This window comes from Scomber japonicus, chromosome 16 (genome assembly GCF_027409825.1).
Source record: "Scomber japonicus isolate fScoJap1 chromosome 16, fScoJap1.pri, whole genome shotgun sequence".
Classification (NCBI taxonomy): domain Eukaryota; kingdom Metazoa; phylum Chordata; class Actinopteri; order Scombriformes; family Scombridae; genus Scomber; species Scomber japonicus.
The window spans coordinates 20,108,646-20,125,730 of NC_070593.1; the positions used below are offsets into that span (position 1 = coordinate 20,108,646).

The window sequence follows — 17,085 nt, forward strand, 5'->3', positions numbered from 1 at the left end:
GCATGCATTATCTAATTTACTGTACGATGATAAAAATACATTGTTTGAATCCTGCACATTTCATATATTAAGAGTTAAATGTGTGCTCAAAGATTAATATCAGAGAGAGAGAGACAGAGGGGGAGGGGGATTTACCTTCTTCAGAGCTGACATTCTAGGTGGATCCTCCTCCTGCAAAGCCCGTTCACATGCTGAGGTCCCAAGCCAAGTTTGGAGGGTGCGCAAATCCTAACTCAGACCGGTGCTGATGCTGAGCTATGAGGTGCCTGCTTAGTATTCCCATCTCGCCTCCACCCCGTCCTACAGCTGGCTCGGTGTGCGCACGCCCCAAACCGCTGTTATTACAGGGTTCAAACACACGGGGAGCTCCAGCCCGGTGCATCACACACTGGCACTACTTGAGGGAAAGTTGGCTGTTGAATCGGCCTTGAAAATGTTGAATAGGAGGATAAGTGCGTATATGGTCCTCCTACATTGGATATCCCATAAGCAAATTTGCTTCGGTGAAATCTAAACTTATTATTCGGCTTAGACTTTTTCCCCAAAAAAACACAAAATAGTCGAGCGTTGTGTTTATATATTGTATCAAACGTAGCTGCTTTATAGGCCGATTTGAAGAATGGGCTAGACTGATTCAAACTATATATATGTTGGTGCTATAAATGCTATTTATTTTTCTGAAACGTTAAATTACGAAATATGTGTATGTAGTTTGGTGCGCTCTGGACTAAATGCCAGTCTCCTCTTCCTGTCAGCCCCTCGGTGTGTGTGTGTGAGAACTCGTTGGAGGAGCACAGCTGGAGAGGAACCGGACACTTTGAAAAGCGTACTTGGTTTTCAGTTACTCCAGCTATTCATTTAGCTAAATTTTTTTGACATGGGACGTTACAAACCTCAGTTATTTCACCGAGGTGTGCGATGTGAACCCCTGTTTACTCTCACTTTAAAAGCTAGCATGCGAGCTAACCTAACTCATTCAGCTTGCTAGCATATCAGCTATCAGTTATCAAATTTGCGTTTTTCCCCTCGTTTTCAGTCAGCTAATACATGACAACATGGCACACAGGAAAGAAGGTGAGCACCGCAATGTCGTTACCATTATCATCTCATACAAAACAGGTGTTTGCATTGTATTTAAGTAGCTAGCTAACGTAGCTAACTGGCTAAGTCTCGCGTTAGTACAGGTCGCTGTGCTGTAAACAAATACACGTGTTCCTCTGTCAGACGACAGCTTCACTGTTTTCACACTACATATATGTCGAAACGTTTTTATATATGTATGTATGCGTTTCACACCGAGGTCCAATGCAAAGTAATTGTGATGTGTCAACAGCAGTTCCGTTGAGCGTCACTTCCCAAAACATGTTGATTTCTGACAGCTTGAAAAGGCCTTTCAGATTTGTAAAGCACACATATTCAAATGTAGTTAATATACAGGAAGGAATTAAAGTTTAGGACATGTTGCTAGTAAGGCCACAGTGCAGTGTTATTGTTAATATTATATTAACCTTGGATGTATATGTATGTATGTATGTACGTATGTATGTATATATTACACGTGACTTATAAATCAACACGTTCAAATGAGTTAATCTTTTGACTTCATTGTCCTTTGTTGAAATACTGCACTTGTGGGGTTGATCACTGGCTGTGCAAATAAAGACTACTTAACTCTCCGTTAAAGAGCATTGTGAAGTTGGTTAGGTATATGACAGTAACAATGTATCAGACTAACAGATTGTATTATATCTGTTTTTTTCACTTGTGTGTTGTGTCACTTAGTGTTTCAGTCAAAGGTATTCCAGAGGCTTTACCCTGCAGCTCCCAAATTGGAGAAGGACCCCAGCCCACCACGCATTGTTGAGGCCTTAGCCAAAAAAACCCATGTGAAAAGAAAAGCTTCTCAAGGGGACACAGCTAACAGTAAGAACACATTTAGTTTACCATTGAAATGTGCTGCTTCCTAAAGTACAGAGTACAGTGTTTTCCTGACTTTTCAAAAAATACATGTTAACATACCAGCACATGCATGTTGCCATCCTCCTGCTCTTTTTAGGGTTCATAGCCTTAAGCCTTCCTTTATTTACTTTTTTTCTTAGGAGATGCAGGGATGACACAGAGTGACTCCAATCCCAGCAGGCGCATGTACACAGTCCTACCCCCTCCCGCAGACTACAAGACAGATGCAGAGAAATCCGTCACGCTCCCCCAGCTAGAAAACATAAATAGTGCAGAGAACCCAGCTGGTAAGATGACCATAATCTTACATTTATGGACTTGCGCTGTGCACCATAAACCTAGGAGAGATTTACGGCATGGGGTTTCTCCACATTGGCTCTCTCTAGTATTAAAGTCACTCTTCTTGATTGTCTTTGCTACTCTAGTTAAGGGAAACAGACAGTGATAATCAATTGTGCTCCTGAACTGGAGAGAACTTGAATGCAGCGCAGATGGTGTTTGAGCCTGGGTGATTCTGTTTTCACTTTGATCTTTTTTAAGGATATTCTTAACTCTTATTGATGCCATCTCTGAAGCAGAATTGTGAGTTGATGTAACGTGAAGGTGAAATATACTTGAACTATGAGCCAGATAATTAGCATAAGCATAAGTCACATGTCCAGCAGTTGACTGATGGATCATTTAAAGGCCGTTTATGTTGTCTGCACTCTCTTCTTGCCTCTTCTTGTCAGAGTCCTGGCTCATTACACAACTCTCTGTGCTCATCATCTTCCTTTAATGCAAAATTCACCTCCACCCAACAAGCTTTCAGTGAAAGGTCGGTGAAAGGGAAGAGATCTGTTGGCTCAGACAGTGAAACGTCTGAAAGTGCCCACTAGAATAAATGATGAGGTTAAGTTTGATTAATTCCACCCGTTAGCCTAAAAATGCCCGATGTAGTGGACGGTGAGTCTGAATCAATAATGTAAACTAGAGCCACATTTAAGGTCTGCAAAGGTTTGCTGATAATAAAACCATATATTATAGAAGCAGTACAACAATAACTAGTGAATAAGACAACCTCTACATGTTTGTACAGACTGTTCCAATACTGTCTGAACTCACTTAGATCATGAGATATAGAAACATTAGTCATCTAAAAGCTTTTTCCTTGCTTTTTTGGTGTTCACTTACGTCAAGATGTGTCTAAAGAAATATAGCTGATCCATTATTTCCTGATTGTGTGCTACAGGGCCCACTAGGCTGCAGTTCTTATCCTTGGGCTACCGGTGAGAAGCTCTGTACAGAAAAACACACTGACATGAGATACTTTGTTTAATTTTTCATCTACCTCAATAGGACAGAATTAATAAAAAGCATTATAAATATTGCATCTTTTTCTACATACTCTGGGAAAAAGTGACTCGGTGCACTCGCATGACTGCAGATAATAGGACTGAGCTGCCCAAATGGTAGCAAGAGTAACTACCGAAAGAAGAAGAATATGACAGCTAGTTTAAGTTTAGTTTCACCTTTTGAAAAATTGATGTGCATATAGACACATTGGGATTTTAGTTTGTCGTGACTATAATCCAAGTTAGGGTTAATTGTTGCTCAGCCACTTTGTCAGCTGCAGTATGTGCTGGCTGTTTGCCAGTCATCTACTGCTTGCTGGTGTGAGTGGGTCACTAAGAATTCGATTTGAGCCGGTTTCTTTGACCTCTCAAGACCTCTTGAGTTGTTAAGGAGAGCAGATGTTTGACAAGGTGGAAAAGGAGCTGCTCAGCCAAACAGGAGGGCTGTTTCTACATGGTTCAAATTAGACTGTAGTCATTTGTGGTACAGGTTTAAGGTTATACACAGTTATAAGACAGAACAGAGATTACAATCTGGACCCTATTTTCCCCTTATTTTCTGTTTAGAGTCTAATGAGGACAAACATCTTTGAAACTGGTCCAGTCCTGAGCAAGAAACAGCCTATAATGTAATTTGATGGGGCAATAGCATGGCATCAATATATGGCCACTAAAAGTATTTGTTTTTGCCATTGACAGGCTCAGATTGTGTGTCTAACAAATGTATGAACAGGACCATACAGAGAAATACAATGTTTTTCTTTACCTTTGGTTTGATCCAGTCTGTTTGTTATATCTTAGCAAGTCTCATTCAAGGAGAAGTCTTACTCTGAAATCTGAAAGATGAAAGAGTTTGTTGCGGTGGTTGCAACAGGATGACAACGGTGGAAACGTGAGTGAAAATTGAGGAGGAGAGTACCAAGAAGAGTTTGCTGTGTTGGAGTACAGAATGTATACCTTCATGTTATCTAAAAGATGTTTAAAGCCATGGCTGACTATTTAGCTGCAACAACTCAACCCTCAGGAGATTTCAGAGCGAGACTTCTCCTTGAGTGAGACTTGGTTAAACACAATAAAAAACAAACCAGATCAAGCCAAAGGTAAGAAAAATGTTTAATTTCCATAATGTTATCAGACACACAACAATCTGAGCTTGTCAGTGGCACATTCAAGCACTTTCAGTCGATGTACATTGACAGGGCTCTATATCCCCAGATGATTACATTGCAGTTCATTTTGCAGCTGCTGACTGAAGCGCTCTCTCTCAATACTGGACCAATTTCAAAAATTGTTGTCCCCATTAGTCACGCAAACACAAAATAATGGGAAAATAGGGTCCAGAATGAAAAATCCTTAAGTTTCCCTTAAACTGCAAAACAGCCCACAATTGCAGGAGCCCTAATGATGATCTCAATGAGGTAAGAGGAATGTTACCTTTAAATGTTAAATGTGCATAACCCGAGCTTTTTATTCATCTTCGATCAGACATAGTGCTAGATTCAAAATAAAGGAGCATGAAGTAATAAAAGATACAGGACTGTTACAGAGCAGATTAAAAAGACTTATTAGGAGATTTTGTCTATATACAAGAGGCAACACACATCACACATACAGGCGACTGATTCAACTGTACCTTTATTAACCACCTGTGGTCTCAACTTTGTTCCATGTAAGGCTAAGATTCAGCAGGTTTTTTTATTAGAGTATCTAATTAGTGGAATCACCTGGTGTAGTAATTGGCTGGAAGGGGAGCAGCATTCCTTTGGCCCTCAATGCCACATTGGACATTACCCAGATAAAAAAAAAACTCGACTGGTTTCAGCTTGTCTGTAGGCATCTTTTACACTTTGTCCAGATTGCAAGTGAAACCTGGTGAAATCTGCTCAATCCCAATATGTGACACTGTTCTATTAAAGTTGTGAACTTCACAGTCTGATGTTTTCAGTTCAGATTTAGGAATCTTTTGCTTAAGAGTAAAGGTGCACATGAAGACTAGTGTAATGTATTTATGAGGTCTGTCTTGTTGCCCACAGAGGAGATCAACCATGAGAGCAACGAAGACCTCGACCAAGATAAAGCAGAAGAGGAACAGAAAAGAAGGAGAAGAAGAAGGAAGAGGAAACCAACCTCTCTTGAAAACTCAGGGAAAGATGGAGCAGCTCAGATAAGTAAGACCTGCACAGGTGAGGGTCAGACTTCTGTGGATGAGGGAGCAGAGCGCATTAGCAGGAACAAAAAGAGAAAGCTAAAGAAGAAACGGCACAAAGAGAAGCTGCTCTCCCTGGGTCTAATGCCCCGGGCCTCTGCTCTGGAGTTCACATACCAAAAAGATGGAGAGGAGGAGGAGGAGGACGACGACGACGACGACGACGAGGGAAGAGCTGCTGAGGTGTCAGACTTCCTTAGGACAACATTGGAAATCTATATGTCTGACTGTGAGTGTTAAGCCCAGGCTGCTTCCTTTGGGATCAAGATTCTTACTCTTAACGTATTACATCTTCTAATCCAAGGAAAAGGGTGATTCTTTTTTTATTGCTTTTGTTTGCTGTGATGCCCAAAGCTGGTGGCATTCTGAGATGTAGTTTACAGAAATGTAATTGAATGCTGCCAAATGCTGAAAGTCATGTTTGATATAAGGATTATTGATGGCTGACACGCAATACAAAATCCAGTTGCACTCCGGTCATGGAGTTTTTAATCAAGGCTTTGAACTCGCCTAGAGAAACAAGTTCATTAAGCTGCAGTGTTTGCTGAAGATTAGGCCATGAGCAGTGTGCACAAAGCTCCTTGGTCCTTGATACCTGGTAAAGCAGCCTTCTTAATGACTGCACACACATGAGATTTTGATCTCGATGTCATTTGTAAAATTATACTAGTGATGGCCCTATTTATAAGTTGAGACAGAGTCTAAACAGTAAAGTGAGGAGGAGGCAACAATTGTGTAATAAAGATATATAATGTTATAAGTTAACAACAGCCACCAGTATATATGGTGCAGTGTATAAAGATAAACTGAATGTGTCAGCTTGAGATGTATAACGTGGAAGCCTTTTATCAACAAACCACTTCTCACTTCTTTTGTGCTTCCACCAGCCTTGTTACATGAAAAGAAGCTCCTTCTCCAGTCTGGGATGGTGGACGACCTTCTGAGCAGCATAACCAGCGGAAACAAGCCAGACTCTCTCCTAAAGCAGCTCTACAGCCTCAAGGCCTTTGTTAAAAAGAAAGAGACTGACAGACTAGCAAAGGCACTGGAAGAGCTCCACAACAACTCCTCCCTGTCTGCAGGTCAGTGATCCATCAGTCAGAATATTTGATTTTCCAAAAAGGTTCAGTGGTTTGTGTATTTGATGCTGCTCCATGCTTGTTACATGCCTTCATTTATGCACATTCTTGTCCATACTTGCCTCTTCTTGCTGGGATCTGCCCCAGGCACTTCATTGACCTGTCCCTGCAGGTTAATACTTGCCTCTTTCTGTCTGTGCTTGCCTCTCATGCTATACACGCTTGCATACAATCTTTACTGTTCACCTGAGTATACCTGTCCTTACTTGCCTTCACTGGCCTTCACCTGTACGTACGTGCCCTCAATATGAAATACTAGAGCCGATCTTGTCCACATTAGGTCTCACACACAGTTAACCTGCACTTTAGTTAACAAACATGTTTCAACTTGTTCTTCTTGCCTTACCTCTTGTCAACAGCCCAAACACCTCGAGCCCCTAGACACGTTTTTACTTGTGAGCGTGAGTCTGTGTGTGTTTGCTACCTTGCTGCATAATAGGATCAGCAGGGACTTTGCTGCTGTCACGTACACACTTGTTTATGTGAGAAAGAGGGGTAGAGTGAAAAAAGACCAGCCACGAGATTCAGGCCACTGGCCATAACGATAGCCACAAAGTGATGCTTGTCTCTGTGTTTCCCCGACGCCAAGACAGCACCGTGAAAAAAAAACAGTTTGCTATCTTGCGAGCACAGCCCACAATAGAATCTTCCTTAGTTGTATACCTATCCTCTCCAAGCACCTGCTCCACAGCTGCTTGAAACCTTTTCTAACCACCCCACCTGCCTCGCATTGAATGAGTCATTCTTCAGTTCACTGTTTTTTAATACTACTGCTTTTCAAATGCAACTCCACCAGCAGATCGTATCAAAGCAGCAAAGTAATTTATCTAACCTGAGCCGATAGCACAATTCTTTGTTCTGTTTTAGTGAGTAAAGATTCATTCTACTTAACTCCCCTTTGCTATGTTAGCATTTCACAGGGAAGGCATTGGCACTTTCGCAGGCATTTGACACATTTATGAATCACTGCAATATGTTGTTTTTTTTTAATTATAACATACAACTCGTTAAAGCAGCATTCTTCCATGCAGGAACTAATCCATGTGCTTCAAGAGAAGTGTGTTTTTTTTAAGTCATTCAAGTGAATTCAGTAAAGCTCCCCTCACTCTATCAACCTTTGCAGTGGCAATCAGTTGACTGCAGGAGGAAGTCTAAAGAAGATTTCCATTGAGCATATTTTCTTCCCATGAGTGACATTTTCTTGACTGGTCCCCTATTTATACTGTTCATTTTATGTTCTACATAGATTCACTGATCTAAATCATTTTTTTAAGAAGTAAAAGAAAGATTCTGTCTTAGGTGAGAGACAGGTGTGTTGTGATGAATCACTACACACAGAGAAGTAGGACTTAGATTTTAACCCCCACTGCCGATTTTTGATTTATTATTCTCAAAATACAATCGCAAACAAGTCCCTTTGTGAAAATACTGACTGTGACTCTTGTATTGTGTTGTCAGCAGTCTCAGCTGTAACTGAAATGTTTCTCTTTGTCTCTTTGTGTTTTAGAGGAAACCACTGCAGTTGTTTCACTGTTCCAATACTGGATCACAGACATTCTTCCCATGCAGGGAAACAAGAAGACAGAAGAGTTTTCTACAACACACCCATGAGACTGTCAGTCACACAGAAACAGAGACTCTACTGAAGGATTATTTCCACTGTGTTTCATCATTTTAGACAAGAATATTCTTGAATTTTTTTTCCCCCTCATGTACTGTATTTCAATGGGTATTCTATTATGCTACATGGATATTTTTATTAAATATTGTTGCTTTGTTATACCATCTAATCCTTTTTTATGCTCACAAGAAGAAAAACAGCCAGTTGATCCTGAGCTGGGTCTTTCACCCAACATGAATAAGATTGAAGTTGTTGTTATCGACTGAGTTGTTACTTAACTTAGAGTTAGAGTTGTTTTGTATTAGTTTTTTAATGTAGTTTAAAATGAATTGAACATTTAATTAGCATTAGCATCACACCCGTCCACCTTATCTAATTGCCAGCAAAGCAAATGTCAGCTCTGCCAGAGCTCCAGTCTTGTTTGCAGATGTTATGACATTTAAGCCCAGCCGGCTAACCTAATAGCCCGTCAATTATCTCGACTTTCCCACAAATCAATTTCCTACCAAGTTGCTATTCCATATGCCTTTTCAAATTTAATGTTTTACCTAACTGCACTGGATAGACTGATAGTCTTCAGGAAGGCAATAATAATGAGACTAATGATGTCTCTGCCAATATTACTTATGAAGGAAATAATTAAGAACAATAACTCATTTTATTACCTGCTCCCCACAAACATTTGTTGCAGTTATCTAACTGTATTCTCAGTATAGCAACACAGCAGGTTGTTGATGGACTTTAGGAAACCAGTACCACCCAGGGAGCCTGTGGCTTAACCTTCAGCACTACCATACCATCTACAGCTCAGGTAGTCTATTTTAATACATTTACCCATAGCTTATTGCCAGGGGATGAGTTCAGAAAAAGGGCAGAGAATTATCTCGCCGAGAAGTGCCATTGTGATGACATGATTTAGAACTGTCTGCCACGTAGCAGCTTCAGAGGAATTGTTGTCTTTCCAGAACTGGGATGTGCCAGTATCCACCAGCAGTTTATACTGTACAGTGCAACAAAAAGCTCTGTGCGTATGTGTGTACTATTATAGTAGTGAACAATTAACATGCAGGCTGCCATCTGTGGCCTCCATTCATGGATGGACGCATCAGGTGCTGTGTCTGATGGAAGCTCATGGGCTCATGCTGCTGACATTAGCTAGAGATAACAATAGGGACAAAGACCACATTGCCTATCATTCTTGTATAAATTATTTTTATTGGTTGGGGCGCTTTCTGTTTTTCGTCCTCAGCACACCAGTTAGATATATTTTGTAGCCATTCTGGCAACATAGCTCTAGAGATGGCCATGGTGCAGACTGAAATATCACCAAAAATATAGGATGGATTAACATGAAATTGTTGTACAGCTATTCAGGGTCCCCAGAGGATGAATCCTACTGACTCTGGTGAAGCCCTGACCTTTCATCTCTAACCACCCGCAGATCAAACTTTTTCACTTAAGGGAAATAGCTCAATGTCCACCGCCACGAAAAATTTGGTGGACGACATGGTTCCCAGAGGATGTATCCTGATGACTCTGATGATTTCCTCTAGCACTCCAGCACCTCTATGAGTTTGACATTTTTTGTTTTGTGGGAAATGACTCAACTATAGCATGGATTACCAAACACTGATTAAGACATAACTGGGGATCCGGATGACTTTTTGTGCAGTACCACCATGAGGACAAATTTTGAATTTATCCAATACATTGGTATTCGACCAAATCCCTCCAAAACAAATGACATAACCATCAACCATAGAAAATGATAGCACTGAAAATATGGTAAACAAACCTCCTTAACATTAGCATTTTACTGATGGTGGCATTTAGCTTAAAGCAGCACTGTGAAGTAGTCTCAGAGAAATGCGTGCAAGTCCTCTAAATGTTTGACTTCATTTTGTTTTATATTTCATACTACTGAAGTCAGTGAGTTTAGTTTTTTACTTACTGTATAATACTTACAATCCTGTATCTTGGCATGTGTAACAGAAAGCATTGCAAGTTCCTGTGGCATCATGAGTTTGCAGAATAAATTCCAGTATTTTGAGCTTATTCATGGATGCATGAGTTGGGAGGTAAAATTGGTTCCTATTACCAAACATGAGAGGAAGGTCATTGCTGGTTGCTCCCACTGAGGAGATTTAGTTTGTTGTCCACTGAGAGAAGTTATCAGCACAGCTACCTCATTATAAGACCGCACTCTGAGTTGACAACCCTGGGGCCAAAAAGGATATTAAAGCTGAAAGAAAAATGCTGACATGGCAAGAGAAACCTGTCTTAACATCAACAGAAAAACATCCAAATCAACCAACCTTGCACATTCTGATGGGTTCTGGTGTTTCTGGCTTTAAATGACTTAGCTCTGTCTATACTTTTAAAGGAGCTGCTGAAGTCAAAAAACAGTTACAAGTTACACATTTTGTATATTACTTAAAATTCATATTTTTAATGTAGCATATGCATGCAAGATTTAGTTTTTATTACAATGAACTCTTCTTACAAAACTGCATATAATAACTAAGCATACATTTATTAGTTCTTCATTTGTATACTTGAAGTTAGTCACTTCATCAACAGTATTTTGTAGAACAATAATAAAATCTAATAATTTCATATAATGATTGTACTCAAAGTTGATACACTTTAACATGTAGCTGTCACCCTGCCCTACACTACGCTCAGCCTTCCTTCTGTTCAGACTGACTTCTTTGTCCCAGTCTGCTCCTGTAATCCCCTTAGGCACACCACCTGCAGTCGGCCTGTTATGTAAAAGACAGGAGGGAGACTGTATAAGGGCTGACCAGACCGTCCTGAATCAGAGAGTTGAGCACAGGTTGAAGTGTCCATACCCGGGCAGACCCTCTCTCAGTGGGTTTCTTGTCCTGGTAGTCCAGGAAGAGGAGCTTTGAAAGAGCCATCATCGTTCATTTGTCACCTGCCCTTTAACTCACTCTCCTTTAAACAGGAAGAAAAAAAATCAGTAGAAAGCTCTGATATGTTTTTCAGAATTCCAAGACTGACTCCAGGATACATCAGGCTGCTGCAGGTGAGTGTAAGCCATTTGTTTGAATTCAGCTGTCATCTTGAATATAAATGAATCAGGTAAGACTGCTGAAGAACAATGAATTACAATGGTTTGGATCTTTCAGTGTTACTTTGTTATAAAAGTCACAATTCACAAAATATTTGAAGTCAAGCAGAAAATAATAAGTAAACCACCTACAGCATATTTTCATGTGCTGTGATATTTTTTAGCCTCAGAAGAATAGTGACACTAAAACTGTCAGTTAAACTGGGAAGCAGGAACGTAAAGTGTTGAGTCATTAGATGGTACTTGCCTGTGATCTCAGGAGAAGTGGCTTGGAATTAATTTGTACCAAGTAGCTCGTTTTGTTTCAAAAAGTCAGAAAACCCTCTTAATTTTTTGGAATTGAAGTTTAGATTACATTGACTTGGCATGTGCTGTCTCTATTTGTCTTAAAAGGGATAGAATGAAACAAGTTGACAGTTCTGAGAGCAACCACTGAGGTACAGTGTTTTCAAGGTACTGGTTTTATAGCTATGTAAAGAGGTTTATAGCCAGCAAGTTTGTATCTCTTTAGCTTTATGCTGACATTATGCAGCCATTTTTTGAGTCAAGTGTCTCAAGATGCAGTTGTGACAAGATGATGAAATGCAGTAATATCATATTATACACACACCATCCACCACTACAAAGTCTTTCCAGGCTGCTCTTCCAGTAATTGTAGATGGCATTTGTTTTAGCTCACAAAACACAATCACCTTTTTGGTGGAGTTTCCCACAAACAATGGAAAAATCCAAAATTGTGACAGTTCATTGCATTGTAAATGGAAATGGGAACTGGGTGAGTGAGCTACAGGAATGGCTTTCTCAACTGCCTGTGACGCATCTCCATTAGAAACTATGATGTTTCTATTATTTGCTCCTCTGTGCTCTTTATTATTGTCAAGGGCCTACTGAGGAAATTGCCCATGTCGCAAAATGTATGAGCTTTTTGTTTGTCAAAAGAGACAGACCACGATTTGGTAAATGAGAGAAGATGGGTTTTTAATCTCTTGTGGATTGGTGGGTGGACTGGATGTGGGGCGTGGGCTGAGGTGAGCATATTGGGGCTCATCTGATGCAGACAATAGTTTTGGAAAAGGCCTGCAATATATTCTGCCTTCCTGTGCTGTGCTCCTTAGGCATGAATTGAATCTCTATCCATGCACATGGACAAATCCGAACTCTTTGGCTGTTGTTTGCTTGGAATTTGTCCTATTTTTGGACTGCCTTGATACCATTACAATTTATTTGTCATTGAATCATTGAGAAAACATTCCCCTGATCACATTTTATCTAAACCTTCATCTCCTTTCAGACTCAAGCCTACCACAATGCGACTGTGACACCTCCAGCTGAGAACGCCATGCCTGGCATGGCTATGCTGCTGGGGGCCATGGGGATCGGGATGTGTGGCTACAGCTCCAGGCAGTTGGCCCTCCACCATCGGCCCTCTGCCCGTGTGCTGCAGTGGGTTGGCACACACACTGACGCCAGCAAGGTGGGCACAGCTGCCCACAGGACCCCTGCTCTGGAGGATGTGCATCGGGCTGGTGCCTGCCAGGAGATCCCACCTCTCTCCTTTGTGGCACAGAAGTTCCCTTAAAATAACTTGGTTGGATATAGATTGGCCACCATCATAGGTTAAGTTCCAGTAACTACACTTTTGCATGTTTAAGATTGTAGCTATGCTGGCCCATTGCTTCAGTGTGGCCCATGTGCTCTCTGAAAATATGCAAGTGTGTATGACTGACCTCAACCTGTGTGTTCGCAGGAAGTTGGATGTGATATCTATGTATTAGCAAGTGTAACACATGCAAAAATAGTTGAAATTCTACCGGGTTGTATCAATTACTCACTAATATTAGAGTCCTTAATCCACTTTGTAGGCACCAAGCTATATAAATGATTAGATGAGTATGTAATGATGCTGGAACATCCCAAAGACTGCTGAATGCAGCTTGAATGAGCTAACATGTTTAATTTAGAGACATTGTATGTCTTTTTGAGTCCTGGCGAAAAGGGACTGACGCTTGGCAGTACCCCTTTGTACACAGATGGTTGGTAAACCTCTCTCTGTGCCCCACTCCTCTCCTCCCCAGGCAGACAGCCATGTGTAAGTGCTTGAGTAGCCCATCCCTGCCCATGACTTTAATTGATTTCCTCTGAGGAGGAGCAGGTGCCATCCATCAACAGGCCTTGGCATTTTCTGCCATAATCTGGCAGTGACTGTCAATCAACAGACTGTAGTGGAAGACACAGGTTGGCTTTGTAGCTGAATCAGTGACTGGCACTTCCTGTTATACAAAACAGTTAACGTCTCCAAAGGTATGATCAGGGTGGTGAAGAACAGCAAAAAGTGGCAGGAAATTTTTATGACTAGAAACATTCTGTCAGTGTAATAGAAGCAAGGTGTTCACCATTAATATAAATACCTGCGTCAAGTAAACAATGCTTGTAAACACCTTGCTGGATTACCAATGCTGATTTACCTGGCTGAGACAGTGATGGCGGCAGACAGACAAGGTAGACTGGTGATTCCCCCAGGATAAGCCTGTGTCCTCTGTGGGGATTAAGCCATGTGGAAATCATCCCTGGCACACACTTATTAACCTAATCTGGTATTAGAATCAAGGACCCATGAGAGGCAGACAGTCCTGTGTATCCCAACTTTGTACCATTCCCCCTGCGGTGTCCACCATTTGTCCCATTGTCCCATTGATATGGAATTGGTGTTTCCATTTGTGGTTACGCCAAAAATGTGGCAGTGAAAAGAGACTTAAAATTTGGCGAGGCACTGAGTGTGGTTGAGAATGTGTGCTGTGCCTTATGAAGAGCACAGGGTCATAACTGTCCTAATCCTCCCTGCCTCTTAGTATGGATATGCAGAAATCCATTGAATGTCAAGGTCTGTGTATCAGATGTGCCGGTGACACAAGTGACAGTAATATGCCATAAAAAGGAGAATTTTATGGAAGAATTCTTCATGAGAAGGACACAGACAGAGGAGGTACTGTAATATGCTGGTAAATTGTGAAAAGGAAGGTTGATGGGAAAGTTGAGTATTTTATCACGTAGAGGTCAGCCAGACCTTGTAATCCATTTTTTTGATGCTGAAGAGCCATCCTTGTCTGTCTGCCAAATTGGACCAACAGCTAGTTGTGGCAGGCTGGGAGTTTTTAGAGCTGAATATTGGACCTACAGAGCTCTAGCTCAGTAGGTCATGAACAGAATGGTTGTAATACACTCGGCAGAGGGACTAATGGCTCCAATTGGTCACCTTACGTCACCTCTGGACAGAAACTGACACCAATAAACAATTTCATAATGGGCTTATAATAGTCTCAAAACAAGATGATACTCTGTGAGTTCAGTATAAACTGTTGAGGGGAAAATAGAGGTTGGAGCTTTCATTTCTGAGAAATAACAGATTCATGTCAGACTCACTGTCTCTCTCTCGCACACACACACACCAACACACACCCACACACGTATATATATATCTATATATATATAGATATATATAAGTGTGTGTATATGTATATATGACTTCACCTGTTCTGACATCCAAGTTTGAAAATATTTGTCATGCTGGTACTGAACTGTAATGCATAGTCATTTTCAGGCATTGCACTCCCATGAGTGTGAAATCAATATGGGCAGGGATTGGAGGTTGTGAAATGCACCTGGCTGGTTTTGATGGATTCTCTTCTTACTGCAGTGGTGCACAGTGAGAACACAGCAGTGTGAAAACCTATTGATCTCAATCATGGAGCTGGAGAGCGCTTGTCTCCTCACTGCAGCAAACTTCCTGTTTCACTCAGCATTGCATGGTTTATGAGGGAGTACTGCCAAGACGGTGCACTGACAAAAATGAATATCTGAAAACATGTTTGTGGTTAAGACCTGGGTGTTGGAGTAAAATACTGGGAATGTTCGAAAGCACTATATTCCTCATTGACCTTGCTTGTGGGTGTCACACACTGGCACTATTTTATGCTGTGAAGGTATACAAACTTGAGTTCAGCTTGTGCCCATTAGATGAATGGTTTGTTCTGTTAGCAATATAATTCATATTTAACTAAGTGATGTTGGAAGAGATTTATGAAATAAAAGCTTTTGGCAAACATGCTGATCTACTGTTGCACTTTAGTCACACCTGTGTCAGATTATTTTTGTACAGTGTTGTGCGATGAAGTTGTCCTTTTTGTACCATGAAATAAAGGCTTCTAGTCAAAGTAAAATCTGTTTTGCTGTAATTAGGCTTAAATAAATAGATTTGAATCAAGATGAATTATGCAGCCATGCGTAGAATTCAGATTCCCAAACCTCAAATGTAGGTCAGAGGCTGGCTTTCACCGTTAATTCAAGATACATCATTCATTATACTTTGAGACAACAATTACTGTATGGAGAAAATCACAAGCCTCAATATGTATTTTCAAACTACATTACTGAATGTTATAATAAAGCTGACTTGAAGGACATATGCATATCTATCCATATGTATATGTATACACATTCACAAATACACACACACACACACACACACACACACACACACACACACACACATATAAACAGGGCAGATCATATTTTGACATTAACATGCGCTATTATCTAAAGTGTTTTTGTAGTTTTTCCCATTAAAGTTAGCAGGTGGATGTCATACTAATGAATCTGAAAAATGTCTGCTGGACCTGAAAATACCAGTGACCATGCAACCTGCACCACCTACCTGTTTACAGATGCTGGAATCACAAGTGGATATTTTACATCTCAGTGCCTACAGATAATATTCAGCAACAATGAACTCAAAAATCAAACATTCTGCCATTAACAACCTACACATAAAACTAAATATTCACAAAAAAAAAAATGAACAAAATACACATAATCCAACAAGGCGCCTGGACATGCAGACACAAAACCATCAATGCTGATAGCTACAGTGGCTGCAGACTACATGAGATAAACAATGCAAAAAGATGTGTAGGTAGTTATTCGCATAAATGGAAGGGTTTTACAACATTCCCAAACAATTTCAATAATACTAATGAGTAATCAGGCCACCCATTAAATCTGTAGAAGCAGATACACTGAAACTGGCATCTTTAAATTCAGTGTGATACAAAAGACAATCATCCTTTGAGGAGGTTTGAATCTCCACAGTGTTGAAGAGATGTGTAGGAAATGACTCTCTCTGGAGCTGACTGGCACTGTAGGTCAGTGGGTCATCGGTCTGTGTGAGCCCATCATCATAGTAAGTGATGAGATAAATGAAGAGGGCAGCCACATCCAATAGGCAACAGGTTTTTCCTAATGCAGCCTAACTGTGCCCTCCAGTGGACACATCCAGCGCATGATCTGTGCCATCAGTCATCGATGTTCTAACTTTTTTGGACTTTGCTCTGCTGTACGGGTCAGACAGTCAGGCCTCGTCTTCATGTAAATATGTTTTCTCTTGAAAAAAATATAACGTGAATTGAACTTTTCTCAAAGAAAATGCAGCTGCAGTTCTCTGCCTACCACTGGCTCTGCTCAGTGAAGACTCGGCGAGGCAGTGCGCTTGGTTGAGCAACGCTGGTGGAAGCAACGCGTGGAGGAGACTTTACCAAACTCAGAACAAAAGGATTTGGGATTTATTTGTCCACTTTCAAGGGTTTGTAACCATTTTTGTGTAATCCTTTCCAAACTAGAGGTACGGTGTTTAAACCAGTTGGTCACAAAGTATCGCAACATGTTTTCAAATTTTTGGA

General features: G+C 40.8%; 1 protein-coding gene across 2 annotated transcripts; it reads left to right on the plus strand.

Moving 5' to 3' along the window:
- Positions 1 to 421: 421 nt before the first annotated feature.
- LOC128375551 (glutamate-rich protein 1) lies at positions 422 to 8,362 on the plus strand. Of its 2 annotated transcripts, none has more exons than XM_053335929.1 (6): positions 422 to 452; positions 1,783 to 1,923; positions 2,100 to 2,246; positions 5,327 to 5,728; positions 6,387 to 6,581; positions 8,146 to 8,362. In XM_053335929.1, the coding sequence occupies exons 1-6, from the start codon at positions 434 to 436 to the stop codon at positions 8,247 to 8,249; spliced, it is 1,008 nt and encodes a 335-aa protein (XP_053191904.1). In that variant the 5' UTR covers positions 422 to 433; the 3' UTR covers positions 8,250 to 8,362. The 2 variants fall into 2 exon arrangements, with proteins under 2 accessions (XP_053191904.1, XP_053191905.1); XM_053335930.1 differs by lacking the exon at positions 422 to 452 and adding an exon at positions 1,005 to 1,074.
- The last annotated feature ends 8,723 nt before the right edge of the window (positions 8,363 to 17,085 follow it).

Bases quoted from the DNA above. Each gene is read 5' to 3' on its own strand.
- LOC128375551 (XM_053335929.1), top strand. The intron at 5,729-6,386 runs GTGAGTGTTAAG...TGCTTCCACCAG, and splicing joins GGAAATCTATATGTCTGACT to CCTTGTTACATGAAAAGAAG. The intron at 6,582-8,145 runs GTCAGTGATCCA...TTTGTGTTTTAG, and splicing joins CAACTCCTCCCTGTCTGCAG to AGGAAACCACTGCAGTTGTT.